Below are 17,864 nucleotides of genomic sequence, written 5' to 3' on the forward strand. Positions count from 1 at the left end.
CGTCCCACTGGATGTGAATTCTCCCTGCCCACTGGGTGTGAGTTTTCCTTGCCCTTTTGTGGGTTCTTCTGAGGATGTTGTAGTCGTAATGATTTGTGCAGTCCTTTGAGACATTTGTGATTTGGGGCTATATAAATAAACATTGATTGATTGATTGAACAAATTACACACCTGCAAATCAGTGTGACTTCTGCTGTTGCCTTTGTGAGACCAGTTCAGATATGCGTGGCGTCACTTCGGCAAGTGCCACTCTCGGGTCATTTTAAATGATAAATGATCAAATGAAATAATTTATTTATTTTCACAGCAAAGTCTGTTCCTTTTCTTCGTTTTCCACCTAGATATACAATACTAGTAGACAGCTGATGAAAAACAATATTTTTGTTATTGTCAATGTAAGTGGGCCAAAACACTTATATTAGAAAATAATGTCATGGAAATGACCGCTGTCATTTGATTATAATAATAAAACATTTAATTTGTTATTTAGTCAGGTTTTGGACAGGTGTACTCACATATGCTCCACTGAATGCTCAAGGAGTTTTTGTGTTTGCTCACACAGAGGGAACGTTGTTTGAGGGTATCCATAATACGCCGATAGGGAGAAGTTTTTATTTACACAATGAGTCGGGTGTGTCTTGACCGCCGCGGCGGCAGCTCCGCAGAACCTCTGAGGCCGACTCACCGAACCCCTAGGGTCCGATCGAACACAGGTTAAGAACCACTGAATCCAAGATGGCGGCGCCTGGACGGGCTGCGACCTCGAGGAGCTCTTGCTAAAGATGTAACATTTGGCAGAAATACCGGACAATTCTACAAACTTTATGGTCGACTACTGTAACGTATTATTTTCGGGTCTCCCCATGTCTAGCATTAAAAGATTACAGTTGGTACAAAATGCGGCTGCTAGACTTTTGACAAGAACAAGAAAGTTTGATCACATTACGCCTGTACTGGCTCACCTGCACTGGCTTCCTGTGCACTTAAGATGTGACTTTAAGGTTTTACTACTTACGTATAAAATACTACACGGTCTAGCTCCATCCTATCTTGCCGATTGTATTGTACCATATGTCCCGGCAAGAAATCTGCGTTCAAAGGACTCCGGCTTATTAGTGATTCCCAAAGCCCAAAAAACGTCTGCGGGCTATAGAGCATTTTCCGTTCGGGCTCCAGTACTCTGGAATGCCCTCCCGGTAACAGTTCGAGATGCTACCTCAGTAGAAGCATTTAAGTCTCACCTTAAAACTCATTTGTATACTCTAGCCTTTAAATAGACTCCCTTTTTAGACCAGTTGATCTGCCGTTTCTTTTCTTTTTCTTCTATGTCCCACTCTCCCTTGTGGAGGGGGTCCGGTCCGATCCGGTGGCCATGTACTGCTTGCCTATGTATCGGATGGGGACATCTCTGCGCTGCTGATCCGCCTCCACTTGGGATGGTTTCCTGCTGGCTCCGCTGTGAACGGGACTCTCGCTGCTGTGTTGGATCCGCTTTGGACTGGACTCTCGCGACTGTGTTGGATCCATTATGGATTGAACTTTCACAGTATCATGTTAGACCCGCTCGACATCCATTGCTTAACTCCTCTCCAAGGTTCTCATAGTCATCATTGTCACCGACGTCCCACTGGGTCATTATTGTCACCGATGTCCCACTGGGTGTGAGTTTTCCTTGCCCTTATGTGGGCCTACCGAGGATGTCGTAGTGGTTTGTGCAGCCCTTTGAGACACTAGTGATTTAGGGCTATATAAGTAAACATTGATTGATTGATTGATTGATTGATTGATCTAAGCTAATGGTACTCTTACTTGAGTACAATTTTGGGGTACTCTCCACACCGTTGGTTATCAGTAACTGCATAGCTGTCGAAATGATCGCAGTTTGTCTGTCGGGTGGCTAGGCTCTCCCTAAATGACTGAGACCTATAGTCTCCCCGGTGGCTTTTCACCCGTTGGATGTGCCCTAAAAAATACCTCCCCAGGAAGGCGTCCGGCGGACCACCTCATCTACCCTCTCAATGTGGTGCAGTTTAGCGGCTTTCCTACTATTTCCTCTCAAATAACAGACCTTCTCACAGTCACCCCATCTCTAAGGGAGCTCCGCCCCCAGACAAAGTAAACTTTCAAGGATTCAAGGCACTTAACAAGAGATAGGAGCGAGATTAGCCAGCTAAAAACACTGGGGGGAATGATACATAAATAAATAAGAAATTGTTTCGTCGTGTGTGCAGGTCAAAGAAGAGGAAGAAGAAGAGGGTGACTTTAGGCTAGTGTTCAGCAGTCTGACAGTCTCTGCGCCTGGTGGTTTTACTCCTTATTCTTTGCAGCCGCTTGCCTGAAAGGAGGGGTTGAAAGAGATCGTGTTCAGGGTGAGTGGAGTCCTTCATGATGCTGAGGGCCCTCCTCCTGCATCTCTGCTTGTAAAGTTCTGAGGTGTTGAGGTCTGCGGCTTCTTCTCACAGTCTTCTGTGCAGCTCCGGACCCTCGGCAGTGCCTTCTTCTCCGCCGCTGTGCAGCTGCCGTGCCAAATGGTAATGCCTGTGCAGAGCACGCTCTCCACCACACAGTTCTTCAGGACTGAGCTTCCAAGTCCAGCTCGTCGTAGCTTCCTGAGGAATTAGAGTTGCTGGTGGGGCTTCCTGACCGGACCAGATATGTTGGTGCTCCAGAATAGGTCCTTGTTTATATGCACACCCAGGTACTTGAAACTGGAGACCATTTCCACAGATGGGCCTCTGTTCCTTCTGTAGTTGAGCAACATCTACTTGGTTTTCTTCACATTGATGTAGAGCAGGGGAGCCCACACTTTTTCTGCAGGCGAGCTACTTTTCAATTGACCAACTCGAGGGGATCTACCTCGTTTATATATATCATTATATTTATTTATTTATGAAAGAGACATTTTTGCAAACAAGTTAAATGTGTTTAATGATAATACAAGCATGTGTAACACATATAGATGTCTTTCTTTCACGAAGACAAGAATATAAGTTGGTGTATTACCTGATTCTGATGACTTGCATTGATTGGAATCAGACAGTAATGATGATAACGCCCACATTTTCAAATGGAGGAGAAGAAAAGTTGTCCTTTCTGTACAATACCACATGAAAGTGGTTGTTTTTTGGCATCTAATTCATCCAGCTTCCATACACTTTACAAGAAAAACATTGGCGACAAATTCCGTAGCTTGCTTGATTGACATTCACGTCACCCGAGGGTCTTGTGAGATGACGCTGGCTGCTGCCAGTTCATTATTATGAAAAAATGACAGAGAGGAAGGCGAGAAACACTTTTTATTTCAACAGACTTTCGCGCCGTCCCTTCCGTCAAAACTCTAAAGGCCGACTGCACATTTCCTATCTTCACAATAAAAGCCCTGCTTCATGCTGCCTGCGCTAACAAAATAAGAGTCTCGGAAAGCTGGCATGCACAAGTGATGTGCACGCCAGCTTTCTGAGGGATCACTTGTGCACGCCAGTTTTCCGAGACTCTGTATTTAGTTAGCGCAGGCAGCATGAAGCAGGGCTTTTATTGTGAAGATAGGAAATGTGCAGTCGGCCTTTAGAGTTTTGACGGAAGGTACGGCGCGAGAGTCTGTTGAAATAAAAAGTGTTTCTCGCCTTCCTCTCGGTCATATTTTAATAATAATGATCTTGCAGCAGGCAGCGTCATCTCACAAGACCCTCCGGTACCGTGAATGTCATTTAAGTGACGTCTTGGTGAAGATTGATGATCACTAATTTTTAAGTCTATTTTTTTTAAAAGCCTGGCTGGAGATCGACTGACACACACCCCGCGGTCGACTAGTAGCTCGCGATCGACTTAATGGGCACCCCTGATGTAGAGGTTGTTTTCTCTGCACCGCTGCTCCAGGTGTTCAACCTCCTGCCTGTGTCGTCTGCAAACTTCACAGCTGGGATATCTCACCAAGCAGTCATACGTCAGCATAGTAAAATAGTAGGGGGCTCAGCACACAACCCTGGGGAGGGCCAGTACTGGGACTGATGGAGGAAGAGACCTGAGTCTGAGGTCTATTAGTCAGGAAGTCCAGGACCTGGTTCTCCAGTGTGGGATTCAGCCCAAAAGAGGCTAGCCGCTAAGTTACTGCTAAAACATGAACTTTTATTGACAGAGAGTGGTGAAAAGTCCATTGTTCTTAGCATCCACGCCAACATGAGTGTAAGTGGTTGCAAGGCGCCAACTAGAGGTGAGTATAGGGAAAGGCAAGGAGAAGTACCAAAAAAACAAAAACCAGCCAATAGAGCAGACTTGGGAAAATTAAGGCCCGTTAAGCTTTTCACTCTGGCCCGCCAGACATTCCCGTATATTTTTTTTATATCTTTAAGATGGAAACTGTAGCTGCCGTCATGATGTGCAGTGAAGTTTTCAAATGACCGTAAGTGTTTATGAACGCCTCCGCGTGTGAGTTCTCCTTCGGACCGACAGAACTTCTGTGAGCCCGAGACACAGGTTTGAACCAGTCTTTATTTATCTGTGCTATAATGTTCAGTGCTTGTCACCAGCGGCCTCTGTGCTTCCTCCTTCTCTCGTGTGGGGTTTTTCTGCTGTCATCAGCTCGCCATCTCTCATGGCCTCGGTGATGCTGATATATGCGACAGGGGATTAGATAATTATTCCCAGCTGGGCAATCTACTCACCTGTCAACTGGGTTTAGAAGCCGGGCCATACACACACTCTTCCCGCAGGAGGTGCTCCAACCACGCCACCCTCCACAGTCTTGAACTATACAAAATATTTCAAAGTTTGAAATCTACGTTTTTGCATGATATACTAGTTACTATGGTCATCTAAGTCACAGCAGCTCAGACGAGGCACCAAGCAGTGTGGGTGGGGAGCGTTTCCACAGAGTGTTTCCAGAGCGGCCAGCCTGAAATGCGGGTGTCCCGGACCGACACGGAAGGAGATTTTTACAACTAACGTCTAAAGCTTAGTGATATATCAGATGTATCAGATTGTAGGTGGGGTTTTTTTTAACCTTCGCTTTCATATTTCGCTGTGTTTGTTGCATTTTTGTTGCGTTTCACTTAAATGTAAAATATGTCAATCAAGAGGGGGTGTGACGTTCATATGTTGTCAATATTCAGTATTTTATCATTCATAGTTCCATCCATCCATCCATCATCTTCCGCCTATCCGAGGTCGGGTCGCGGGGGCAGCAGCCTAAGCAGGGAAGCCCAGACTTCCCTCTCCCCAGCCACTTTGTCCAGCTCTTCCCGGGGGATCCCGAGGTGTTCCCAGGCCAGCCGGGAAACATAGTCTTCCCAACGTGTCCTGGGTCTTCCCCGTGGCCTCCTACTGGTTGGACGTGCCCTAAACACCTCCCTAGGGAGGCGTTCGGATGGCATCCTGACCAGATGCCCGAGCCACCTCATCTGGCTCCTCTCGATGTGGAGGAGCAGCTGCTTTACTTTGAGTTCCTCCCGGATGGCAGAGCTTCTCACCCTATCTCTAAGGGAGAGCCCCGCCACCCGGCGGAGGAAACTCATTTCGGCCGCTTGTACCCGTGATCTTATCCTTTCGGTCATGACCCAAAGCTCATGACCATAGGTGAGGATGGGAACGTAGATCGACTGGTAAATTGAGAGCTTTGCCTTCCGGCTCAACTCCTTCTTCACCACAACGGATCGATACAACATCCGCATTACTGAAGACGCCGCACCGATCCGCCTGTCGATCTCACAATCCACTCTTCCCCCACTCGTGAACAAGACTCCTAGGTACTTGAACTCCTCCACTTGGGGCAGTGTCTCCTCCCCAACCTGGAGAATGGACTCCACCCTTTTCCGAGCGAGAACCATGGACTCGGACTTGGAGGTACTGATTGTTATTCCGGTCGCTTCACACTCGGCTGCGAACCGATCCAGTGAGAGCTGAAGATCCCGGCCAGATGAAGCCATCAGGACCACATCAGCTGCGAAAAGCAGAGACTTAATCCCGCGGCCACCAAACCGGAACCCCTCAACGCCTTGACTGCGCCTAGAAATTCTGTCCATAAAAGTTATGAACAGAATCTGTGACAAAGGACAGCCTTGGCGGAGTCCAACCCTCACTGGAAACGAGTCCGACTTACTGCCAGCAATGCGGACCAAGCTCTGACACCGATCATACAGGGAGCAGACTGCCATAATAAGACAGTCCGGTACCCCATACTCTCTGAGCACTCCCCACAGGACTTCCCGAGGGACACGGTCGAATGCCTTCTCCAAGTCCACAAAGCTCATGTAGACTGGTTGGGCAAACTCCCATGCACCCTCAAGAACTCTGCCGAGAGTATAGAGCTGGTCCACAGTTCCACGACCAGGACGAAAACCACACTGTTCCTCCTGAATCCGAGGTTCGACTATCCGGCGTAGCCTCCTCTCCAGTACACCTTAATAAACCTTACCGGGAAGGCTGAGGAGTGTGATCCCACGATAGTTGGAACACACCCTCCGGTCCCCCTTCTTAAAGAGAGGGACCACCACCCCGGTCTGCCAATCCAGAGGTACTGACCCCGATGTCTACGCGATGCTGCAGAGTCTTGTCAACTAAGACAGACCCACAGCATCCAGAGCCTTAAGGAACTCCGGGCGGGTCTCATCTACCCCCGGGGCCTTGCCGCCGAGGAGCTTTTTAACTACCTCAGCAACCTCAGCCCCAGAAATAGGAGAGCCCACCACAGATTCCCCAGGCACCGCTTCAGCAAAGGAAGACGTGTTTGTGTGATTGAGGAGGTCTTCGAAGTATTCCCTCCCCCGATCCACAACATCCGCAGTCGAAGTCAGCAGAACACCATCCGCACCATACACGGTGTTGATAGTGCACTGCTTCCCCTTCCTGAGGCGGCGTATGGTGGTCCAGAATCGCTTCGAAGCCGTCCGGAAGTTGTTTTCCATGGCTTCCCCGAACTCTTCCCATGTCCGAGTTTTTGCCTCAGCGACCGCTAAAGCTGCACACCGCTTGGCCCGTCGGTACCCGTCCACTGCCTCCGGAGTCCTATGAGCCAAAAGAACCCGATAGGACTCCTTCTTCAGCTTGACGGCATCTCTCACTGCTGGTGTCCACCAACGGGGTTCTGGGATTACCGCCACGACAGGCACCAACAACCTTGCGGCCACAGCTCCAATCAGCCGCCTCGACAATAGAGGTTCGGAACATGCTCCACTCGGACTCAATGTCTCGCACCTCCCTCGTGACATGTTCAAAGTTCTTCCGGAGGTGGGAATTGAAACTCTCTCTGACAGGAGACTCTGCCAGACGTTCCCAGCAGACCCTCACAATGCGTTTGGGCCTCCCAGGTCTGTCCGGCATCCTCCCCCACCATCGCAGCCAACTCACCACCAGGTGGTGATCGGTAGAAAGCTCCGCCCCTCTCTTCACCCGAGTGTCCAAAACATGAGGCCGGAAATCCGATGACACAACTACAAAGTCGATCATAGAACTGCGGCCTAGGGTGTCCTGGTGCCATGTGCACATATGGACACCCTTATGTTTGAACATGGTGTTCGTTATGGACAATCCGTGACGAGCACAAAAGTCCAATAACAAAACACCACTCGGGTTTAGATCCGAGCGGCCATTCTTCCCAATCACGCCTCTCCAGGTTTCACTGTCGTTGCCAACATGAGGGTTGAAGTCTCCCAGTAGGACAAGGGAATCACCCGGCGGAGCACTTTCCAGTACTCCCTCGAGTGTACCCAAAAAGGGTGGGTACTCTGAACTGCTGTTTGGTGCGTAAGCACAAACAACAGTCAGGACCCGTCCCCCCACCCGAAGGCGGAGGGAAGCTACCCTCTCGTCCACCGGGTTGAACTCCAACGTGCAGGCTTTGAGCCGGGGGGGCAACGAGAATTGCCACCACAGCCCGTCGCCTCTCACTGCCGGCAACGCCAGAGTTGAAGAGAGTCCAGTACCTCGAGAGAGAACTGGTTCCAGAGCCCTTGCTGTGCGTCGAGGTGAGTCCGACTATATCCAGCCGGAACTTTCCACCTCGCGGACTAGCTCAGGCTCCTTCGCCCCCAGTGAGGTGACGTTCCACGTCCCAAGAGCTAGCTTCTGTAGCCGAGGATCGGACCGCCAAGTGCCCTGCCTTCGGCTGCCGCCCAGCTCACAATGCACCCGTCCTCTATGGCCCCTCCTATGAGTGGTGAGCCAATTGGAGGGATGACCCACGTTGCCTCTTTGGGCTGTGCCCTGCCGGGCCCCATGGGGACAGGCCCAGCCACCAGGCGCTCGCCATCGTGCCCCAACTCCGGGCCTGGCTCCAGAGCGGGGCCCCGGTGACCCGCGTCCAGGCAAGGGAAATCTGAGTCCATTTTGTTGTAATTCCATAGAAGTCTTTGAGCTGCTCTTTGTCTGATCACTCACCTAGGACCTGTTTGTCTTGGGAGACCCTACCAGGGGGCATGAAAGCCCCCAGACAACATAGCTCTTAGGATCATTGGGACACGCAAACTCCTCTACCACGATAAGGTAGCAGCTCAGAGAGGAGTCATCTGGTCAGGCTGGCCCGATGGCAGTGAAGTCTCATTGAATTGCTACAGTGAATTACAGAACTAAAGTTTCATTCATAGTTAATATTGTAAATCCCACATTCTTTATTTTCATGTACATTTTGGGTGTCTCATTCAGAAAAAAAAATCAAAAATTCCATTCCATTTTTTAAAAAGCGGTCTGTCATAACGTTTTTAGAAACCAATCAGACATTACTGTGAGGTTTTGTATTAGTTTTACTAAAAATCAGATATACCGGCCCCCAGACGCATTTTTTTCTCTAAATTTGGCCCTCCGAGTCAAAATATTTGCCCAGGTCTGCAATGGAGGATTACTTCTTCATCCGGGTCAAAAGCGGGAGAGTGGCCCTGCGCAACCCGAGGGTCCCTGGTTCAATCCCCACCTAGTACCAACCTCGTCACGTCTGTTGTGTCCTGAGCAAGACACTTCACCCTTGCTCCTGATGGTTGCTGGTTAGCGCCTTGCATGGCAGCTCCCTCCATCAGTGTGTGAATGGGTAAATGTGGAAGTAGTGTCAAAGCGCTTTGAGTACCTTGAAGGTAGAAAAGCGCTATACAAGTACAACCCATTTTTTTACACACATGGCGATCGAAATACGAACCGACAGATATTTTTTTTTACACACAGACAAACCATAATATGGACAAACAACTTAGAACACACACATGCCCATCTGATTACACACACAGATTGATATACAGTAGAGGTCAAAAGTTTGGACACACCTTCAGATTCAATGGATTTTCTTTATTTTCAAGATTATTTAGAATTGTAGATCGCCGCTGGAGGCATCAAAACTATGAATGAACACATGTGGAGTTATGTACTTAACAAAAAAAAGGTGAAATAACTGAAAACATGTTTAATAATCTATTTTTTTTTCAAAATAGCCACCCTTTTCTCTGATTACTGTTTTGCACACTGTGTGGGTGTGTGTGTGTGTGTGTGTGTGTGTGTGTGTGTGTGTGTGTGTGTGTGTGTATGGGGATGGTGGGGGGTGCCTGCGGACCCGCAGCGAAGCAGGGTGTGTCAGGACTGGCCTCAAGATTAGTGACAGGTGCGTAGATGACACAGCTGTGAGTGTTTGTCTGATCACCTGTCACTCTGTTAAAGGCAGCAGTCGGGAAGGAGAGGAGGTGGTGGATGGTGGAGAACTAGCGAGAGAAAATTTTAACATGTTTGAAAAGCGCACCTTATTGAGAAATAAATCATTGTTCGCTAAGATGAACACGGCTGTCATGTTCATCATTGGTGGTCTAGAGAACCCGGAGGAGCTAGGCCTCCACACACACTCTTGGCATTCTCTCGATGAGCTTCAAGAGGTAGTCACCTAAAAGGGTTTTCACTTCACAGGTGTCATAGTTTTGATGCCTTCAGTGACAATCTACAAAGTAAATAGTCATGAAAATAAAGAAAACCCATTGAAATAAGGTGTGTCCAAACTTTTGGCCTGAACTGTACACACAAACTTTTGGCCTGAACTGTACAAACACACACAATTTTGTTTCCATACACACAATTTCAGATACATATTTGCAAATAATTTTGCTACATTACTTACGGGAAGTCGCTACCACATTTTACCATGAAGACGGTTAACGGCAAAATTAGCTTGAGTAGTTATTTTAGCATGAACGTCACTTCCTGCTTTCATACTTTTGCCGGCCAGGTTTTGACCCAAGATCAGCTGAGGTGGTTTCCATGGCATCAGGGACCAAACAGCTGGATGTTTGCAGTCACGACTGTACAGTACGCGACTGTCATGCCGAGGTCCTCTGCAGGAGGGCGCTGCTGAGATTCTTCTACGCTCAGCTGGAGCTGCTCAGGTAAAATCTTATTTATTAGGCACGGTATTGTCAGGAGTTAGTCACCTAAACCTCCTTCCTCACTTTGTCAAAGTCATCCTGAGTCCATCTTTGTCCCGTCAACAAGCGGCGGCGTCTTCCGACTGCGAGACGGCGTTCGATTCCACATGTACGTGACCTCGTCGCCATGCGGGGACGCTCGTCTCAACTGTCCCTACGAGACCAACGCCTCATGTGAGCGCCGAAGACAAGTCGGACCGGACTGAATGTAGTCGCTGAACGTGTGTCTCCCTGTGCCGCCAGACGCCAACAGGAGGTTGCACTGTCACCTCAGGAAGAAAGTGATTGGGGGTGAGGGCACGCTGCCCATCACAGCCAATCAGAAGAGAGAGGCTGTGTTGTCGGGTAAACCTGAAGGCAGCATGTCCTGCACTGATAAAATAGCAAAGTCAGTTGAATGAGTTTATCATCTGAACGTGGTATTGCTTCTGGAGACCAATCTGTGTGGCCACCAGGTGGTGTGTTGTCGGCCTGCAGGGGGCGCTCTTGTCACACTTGTTGGAGCCTGTCTACCTGCACAGCTTGACCGTGGGGACGCTGAGTCACACAGGTCACCTGCACCGGGTCTTAACGCGCCGTCTGGCACCCGTCCGACGCCCCCCGTACCCGTACAGACGCCAGCAGCCGCTCCTCGCCTGTACGTCCTTTCACCCCTTTAGAGTCTTTTCATTAGGCAAACACTTGCACCTACAGTCGTGGTCATACGTTTACATACATTTGCAAAAAACATGTCTTGAGTTTCCAATAATTTCTCTAATTTATTTTTTTGTGACAGAGTGATTGGAGCACACACTTGTTGGTCACAAAAACATTCATGAAGTTTGATTCTCTGATGAATTTATTATGTGTCTATCAAAAATGTGACCAAATCTGCTATCAAAAGTATACATACAGCAATGTTAATATTTGGTTACATGTCCCTTGGCAAGTTTTACTGCAATAAAGCTTCTGTGTAGTGTTGGTGGTGACGAACCCCAAGATGCAGAGATGGCAGGCTTGGTGCAGGAAAACAAGATTTAATGTCCAAAATATTCAAGAAAAACACAAACCAGGAACTAGGAGACAGGAACCACGATACCAGGTGAACTGGAAACAGCGAACAGGAACCAGCAAACAGAAGACACCAAGTTGCAAACCGTCCGCAGCTTACAGGTACAGCGACAATAGTCCAGCACTGACGGGAGGGCAAGGCAGAGCTAATTAACAGCTGCTAATTGACACCGGCTGTGGCCAAGTACAAATCAGCCGGAGCTGAGGGGAAACAGCGCTCAGGGAGACAAGCAGGAAACTGAACCAAAATAAGAGGGCTGACAGGAAATAAAAACAAACTGAGGAAAAATACAAACTTGACACTGGCAAGCTTCTGGTTGAATTTTTGACCACTCCTCTTGACAAAATGAAACAAAAATTGAGCTGTTTGGCCACAATACCCAGCAATTTGTTTGCAGGAAAAAGATGAAGCCTTTAATCCCAGGAACACCACACCTACCGCCAAGCATGGTGGTGGTAGTATTATGCTCTGGGCCTGTTTTGCTGCCAATGGAACTGGGTGCTTTATAGAGAGTAAATGGGAAAATGAAAAAAGAGGATTACCTCCAAATTCTTCAGGACTACCTAAAATCATCAGCCCGGAGGTTGGGTCTTGGGCGCTGTTGGGTGTTCCAACAGGGCAATGACCCCAAACACACGTCAAAAGTGGTAAAGGAATGGTTAAATCAGGCTAGAGTTAAGATTTTAGAATGGCTTTCCCAAAGTCCTGATTTAAACGTGTAGAGCATAGGTGTCAAACTCTGGCCCGCCGTGTAATTTAATTTGGCCCTTGAGGCAATATCAAATTAACATTAAAGCTGGCCCGCCGGTGTTATAAAGCGGTGCCGCTGTCACACCGCATTCACCGATTTCCCGGGAGACTCTCGAATCTCAGTGCCCCTCCCAAAAATCTCCCGGTGCAACCATTCTCCCGAATTCACCCGGACAACAATTTTGGGGGTCTGCCTTAAAGGCACTGCCTTTAGCGTCCCCTACAACCTGTCGTCAAGTCTGTTTTTCCTCCTCACAAACAGTCTGCCGGCCCAGTCACGTAATATATGTGGCTTCTACACACATGTAAGTAAATGCAAGGCATACATGATCAACAGCATACAGGTCACACTGAGAGTGGCCACATAAACAACTTTAATACTGTTACAAATATGCGCCACACTGTGAACCCACACCAAACAAGAATGGCCAATACATTTCGGGAGAACATCCGCACCGTAACACAACATAAACACAACAGAACACATACCCAGAACCCCTTGAAGCACTAACTCATCCAAACCGCTACAATATGCACCCCTTCCCCGCTACCAACAAACCCTGCCCACCTGAGCCCAGACATTAACTGAGCAGTAAAAAGGCCTGAATGGTTGATTTATTCATTGTTATTTTATTTTCAAATGTATTAGCCTCTGGAAAAAGTTAATTTTAATATTTACCTCAGAAGGCTGCAAATACAAAAGAGGCATTCAATTTTTATTTAAATTTGATTTGATATGCCATTTTTTAAATCATTATTGTTATTATTTGAAACTCAATTTTGCATGTCACTATAAAGTTTTATAAGCCTTGCTTCTTCGATATTCAATGAAAGACTTGTTTGGGTCCCTATTAAAAGGTTAATTTGTTCAAGCTCGGCCCGCGGCTTTGTTCAGTTTTAAATTTTGGCCCACTCTGTGTTTGAGTTTGACACCCCTGGTGTAGAGGCTCGATTGGTACCGGGCCGCAGAATTTTTTTAAATACATTTTTAATTTTTTTATTTTTTATTTTTTATTATTATTATTTTTCATTATTAAATCAACATGAAAAACACAGGATACACTTACAATTAGTGCACCAACCCCAAAAAACTCCTTTTCATGACAAAGAAAAAAAAAAAAATCTCCCCCCCCGCCAGGCCGCGGGACAAATTATCAAGCGTTGACCGGTCCGTCCATCCATCCATTTTCTACCGCTTATTCCCTTTCGGGGTCGCGGGGGGCGCTGGCGCCTATCTCAGCTACAATCGGGCGGAAGGCGGGGTACACCCTGGACAAGTCGCCACCTCATCGCAGGGCCAACACAGATAGACAGACAACATTCACACTCACACGGTCCGCAGCTACAAAAAGGTTGGGGACCGCTGGTGTAGACAATGCTGAAGAAACAAGTCCATGTCAGAAAACCAACACATTTAGTCAAGAGAAGTGGTCAGAAATTCAACCAGAAGCTTGTGGATGGCTACCAAAAGCACCTTATTGCTGTGAAACTTGCCTAGGGACATGTAACCAAATATTAACATTGCTGTATGTATACTTTTGACCCAGCAGATTTGGTCACATTTTCAGTAGACACATAATAAATTCATAAAAGAACCAAACTTCATGAATGTGTTTTGTGACCAAGTACGTGCTCCAATCACTGATCACCCAAAAAAATAAAGAGTTGTAGAAATGATTGGAAACTCAAGACAGCCACAACATTATGTTCTTTACAAGTGTATGTAAACTTTTGACCACAACTGTACATCCAGACATGCAGGTGTACCCAATGAAGTGTCCCCAGTATACTTCCATCAGTCGTTTGAACCTAAAGATGTCCTCCATGGTCGTCAGGGGTTCGCAGTGGCGAGCGGCGTGCAGCTGGGAAAGCATGGAGCGCCAGCATCAACTGGAGTCTCGGCGACGAAGACGTGGAGGAGATCAGCGCGTCGTCAGGTAGACACCTGTGCTGCGGAACCCCGTCGAGGCTCAGTCGACGTCGTTTGTTCGCCCGCTGGCAGTGGCTGCACAAGCAGGTGCGTGGCTCATCAAAACGGCTCCTGAGTTGGTGTGCACCATCTTGAACGACACCCGGTGACTGCGTTTCCATGCACTTATTTAATCAGATGTTTGCCCTGCCTGCATGCAGATGAGAGGTTGGACGCCAGAGGACGCCGAGAGGACGCACGCCGGCTGGAAGGAGGCAGCCGGACAGTACCAAGGGGTCATGCAGCGGTTTAAGAAAGCTCTGCGTGGCGCCGGCCTCGGAGTTTGGACCAGGAAAGTTCCAGAAGAAAAGAGTCGTGTTGACGTCATGGAGGGTTAGCTTATTAGTGAGGATGTGAGACACACCTTCAAAGCATCTGACTGAAAGCTCCATCCATCCATTTTTCTACCGTTTGTTGCAGGGCTAGAATATTTTTGTTTACTTACATTAATTTACTTTAGCTTACAAAGCATCTAAAAAAGTTGTTCGGATTGTACTCATTAAAGGGGAACAATATCACAATTTCTGAAGGGTTAAAACCAACATAAATCAGTTCCCAGTGGATTATTTTATTTTTCGAAGTTTTTCTCAAAATTTTACCCATCACGCAATATCCCGAAAAACGGCTTCAAAGTGCCTGATTTTAACCGTCTTTATATCCACCCGCCTATTATCACCAGAAACAAACATGGCGGGTAGTACAGAAAGGTATAGCATAGTAGGTCGGGTTCAGACCCGGATTTCAGCGGCGCAAGCGATTCAACAGATTATGCATGTATTGAAACGGATGGTTGGAGTGTGGAGGCAGGTAGCGAAAACGAAATTGAAGAAGAAACTGAAGCTATTGAGCCATATCATGACAGACAGCGGCACGAGAGGAAAAGCTGCCGAATTCGGCGACCGCCTTCTAACCAACGATTGGTATGTGTTTGTTTGGCATTAAATGTGGGTGGAGGGAAAGGCTGGATGCAAATATAGCTACAAATGAGGCATAATGATGCAATATGTACATACAGCTAGCCCAAATAGCATGTTAGCATCGATTAGCTAGCAGTCATGCCGTGACCAAATATGTCTGATTAGCACACTCCACATAAGTCAATAACATCAACAAAACTCACCTTTGTGATTTCGTTGACTTTATCGTTGGAAATGCATCTGCTTTGAGTGTCGCAGGATATCCACACATTCTTGCCATCTCTGTTGTAGCATAGCTGTCGTCGGTACAGTGTGCGGAACAAACGAGGGACTTTCGCATCTTTTGGCCACTGGTGCAACTTGAATCCGTCCCTGATCGTGTTGTTACACCCTCCGACAACACACCGACGAGGCATAATGTCTCCAAGGTACGGAAAATAACAGCTGATTTGACTCGGTGTGTGTAATGTGTTTGAGAAAATGGCGGATTGCTTCATGTTGTGACGTCACGGGTGAAAGGTCATTGCTCCGACAGCGAACAATTGAAAGGCGTTTCAATCGCCAGATTCACCCTTTTAGAATTCGGAAATCGGTTAAAAAAACATATGGTCTTTTTTCTGCAACATCAAGGTATATATTGACGCTTACATAGGTCTGGTGATAATGTTCCCCTTTGAAAAAAAAAACTGTCCTTGATCTTCTGTTGATTGGATGTACATTTTATCCATTTGAATATTAAATATGAGTGAATACATGTAAAAAAATATGTAATACATCATGTTTTTCCCTTTAAATTAGTATTATTACACATATTTATAAGACAATTTTGAATATACAGGATGCCATGCATGTCTGAACACAAAATGTATTATACAACTATAAATTGTAATATGATAGAAATCTGGTCTTCTAAATTCAACGATTAATTGTAATGCATTTTAAAATGATTAAACATGTTCAATTCAGTTATCGTTTAATTTGTTTAGAGCAGTGATTCTCAAACTGTAATACTTGTACCATCTCGTGGTATGCCAAATAATGACTTAATTAAATATTCAAACCAAGTGTTACTGTTCAAACTCTGTGTAATGTAACAGTGGCCCAAAATATTAAATATACTTGTTAGATAAAACCTCTGCCTTGTTTTTAATGAATATTTAGACTTACTACGCCGCTGTATTTTAATGTTGGGTCATTATAGTGGTACTTTGAACGCCAAGGGTTTTCTGAGGTGGTACTCGGAGAAAAACAATTGAGAACCACTGGTTTAGTGTAATTTTTCATTAACTAATTATCCATCCATCCATCCATTTTCTTCCGCTTACCCGAGGTTGGGTCGCGGGGGCAACAGCCTAAGCAGAGAAGCCCAGACTTCCCTCTCCCCAGCCACTTTTTCCAGGTCGTCCCGGGGATTCTGAGGCGTTCCCAGGCCAGCCGGGAGACATAGCCTTCCCAACGTGTCCTGGGTCTTCCCCGTGGCCTAAACACCTCCCTAGAGAGGCGTTTGGGTGGCATCCTGAGCATCTGGCTCCTCTCAATGTGGAGGAGCAGCGGCTTTACTCTGAGTTTCTCCCGGATGACAGAGCTTCTCACCCTATCTCTAAGGGAGAGCCCCGCCACCCGGCGGAGGAAACTCATTTCGGCCGCTTGTACCCGTGATCTTGTCCTTTCGGTCATAACCCAAAGCTCATGACCGTGGGTGAGGATGGGAACGTAGATCGACCGGTAAATTGTGAGCTTTGCCCTCCGGCTCAGCTCCTCCTTCACCACAACGGATCGATACGGCGTCCGCATTACTGATAGCTCGTTTGGTAGAGTGGCCGTGCCAGTAACTTGACCGTTCCAGGTTCGATCCCCGCTTCCGCCATCCTAGTCACTGCCGTTGTGTCCTTGGGCAAGACACTTTACCCACCTGCTCCCAGTGCCACCCACACTGGTTTAAATGTAACTTAGATATTGGGTTTCACTATGTAAAAGCGCTTTGAGTCACTCGAGAAAAGCGCTATATAAAAATAATTCACTTCACTTCACAAGACGCCGCACCGATCCGTCTGTCGATCTCACGGTCCGCTCTTCACTCACTCGTGAACAAGACTCCAAGGTAACTAGTATCTGATTAATTACAACCTTTTTTTGTGTATATTTATATGTTATATGTCCAGATTTTAGGGCCATTTGCGTTCATGACTGAGGATCTAAAGAGATATCGCAAATAAGTTTCACAATGAGATGTAAGGATGTAAGTGTTATAATCCGCCGCGCGGATCAAACATTATTTTGGTTTTTTGAGTCCTTTTGTGTTTTCTGTTTGTTTTTGGACTCTTCCGATCCCTAGTTGTGCTCTTCCTTGTTTATTCTGGTTACCATGGTTTCGTATTGGTTCCACCTGCTACTTCCGGTTGACGCGCACCTGTGTTTTGATTACTGCCCGTATTTAAGCCTGCCTTCTGCCTGGATGTTTTGTTTGCTGTAAGCATCACTCACATTGGTATTTCTTAAATTTTGTCTCTATGCTAAGTTGGTCCTTAGCTTCTTGTGCACTCGGCACGTTACTTTTGGACTCTTGGACTCCATGCTAGTTTAGCTTTAGCTTCCCGTGCGTAGGCGCGCGCTTTCTTTTGCGTTTTGTACCAGTGTTATTTTATTTTTGTATTAAACCAAGCTCTTACCTGCAAGTCTCGTCCGTTTTGGTCCATTTGCATCTTGGGGTGACAAAACGCGCATCACGATGCGAGCACCGCGTGACTGAGTATGTCATGATTACGTTAATGATTGAAAAGAAATCAAACGTTGAG

At 47.0% G+C, this 17,864-nt stretch overlaps 1 protein-coding gene across 1 annotated transcript in view; it reads left to right on the forward strand.

The window, feature by feature from the left end:
• LOC133568660 (double-stranded RNA-specific editase B2-like) overlaps positions 1-14,527 on the forward strand; it is a 31,839-nt gene extending 17,312 nt beyond the window's left edge. The window contains exons 4-9 of the mRNA XM_061920729.1: positions 10,187-10,343; positions 10,417-10,556; positions 10,626-10,770; positions 10,838-11,019; positions 14,019-14,200; positions 14,314-14,527. Coding sequence (XP_061776713.1) covers positions 10,187-10,343; positions 10,417-10,556; positions 10,626-10,770; positions 10,838-11,019; positions 14,019-14,200; positions 14,314-14,490 — 983 coding nt within the window. The 3' untranslated portion in view covers positions 14,491-14,527. The remainder of the gene's footprint in view (positions 1-10,186; positions 10,344-10,416; positions 10,557-10,625; positions 10,771-10,837; positions 11,020-14,018; positions 14,201-14,313) is intronic.
• The last annotated feature ends 3,337 nt before the right edge of the window (positions 14,528-17,864 follow it).

The sequence above is a fragment of the Nerophis ophidion genome, linkage group LG14 (assembly GCF_033978795.1).
Source record: "Nerophis ophidion isolate RoL-2023_Sa linkage group LG14, RoL_Noph_v1.0, whole genome shotgun sequence".
NCBI classification, from domain to species: Eukaryota; Metazoa; Chordata; class Actinopteri; order Syngnathiformes; family Syngnathidae; genus Nerophis; species Nerophis ophidion.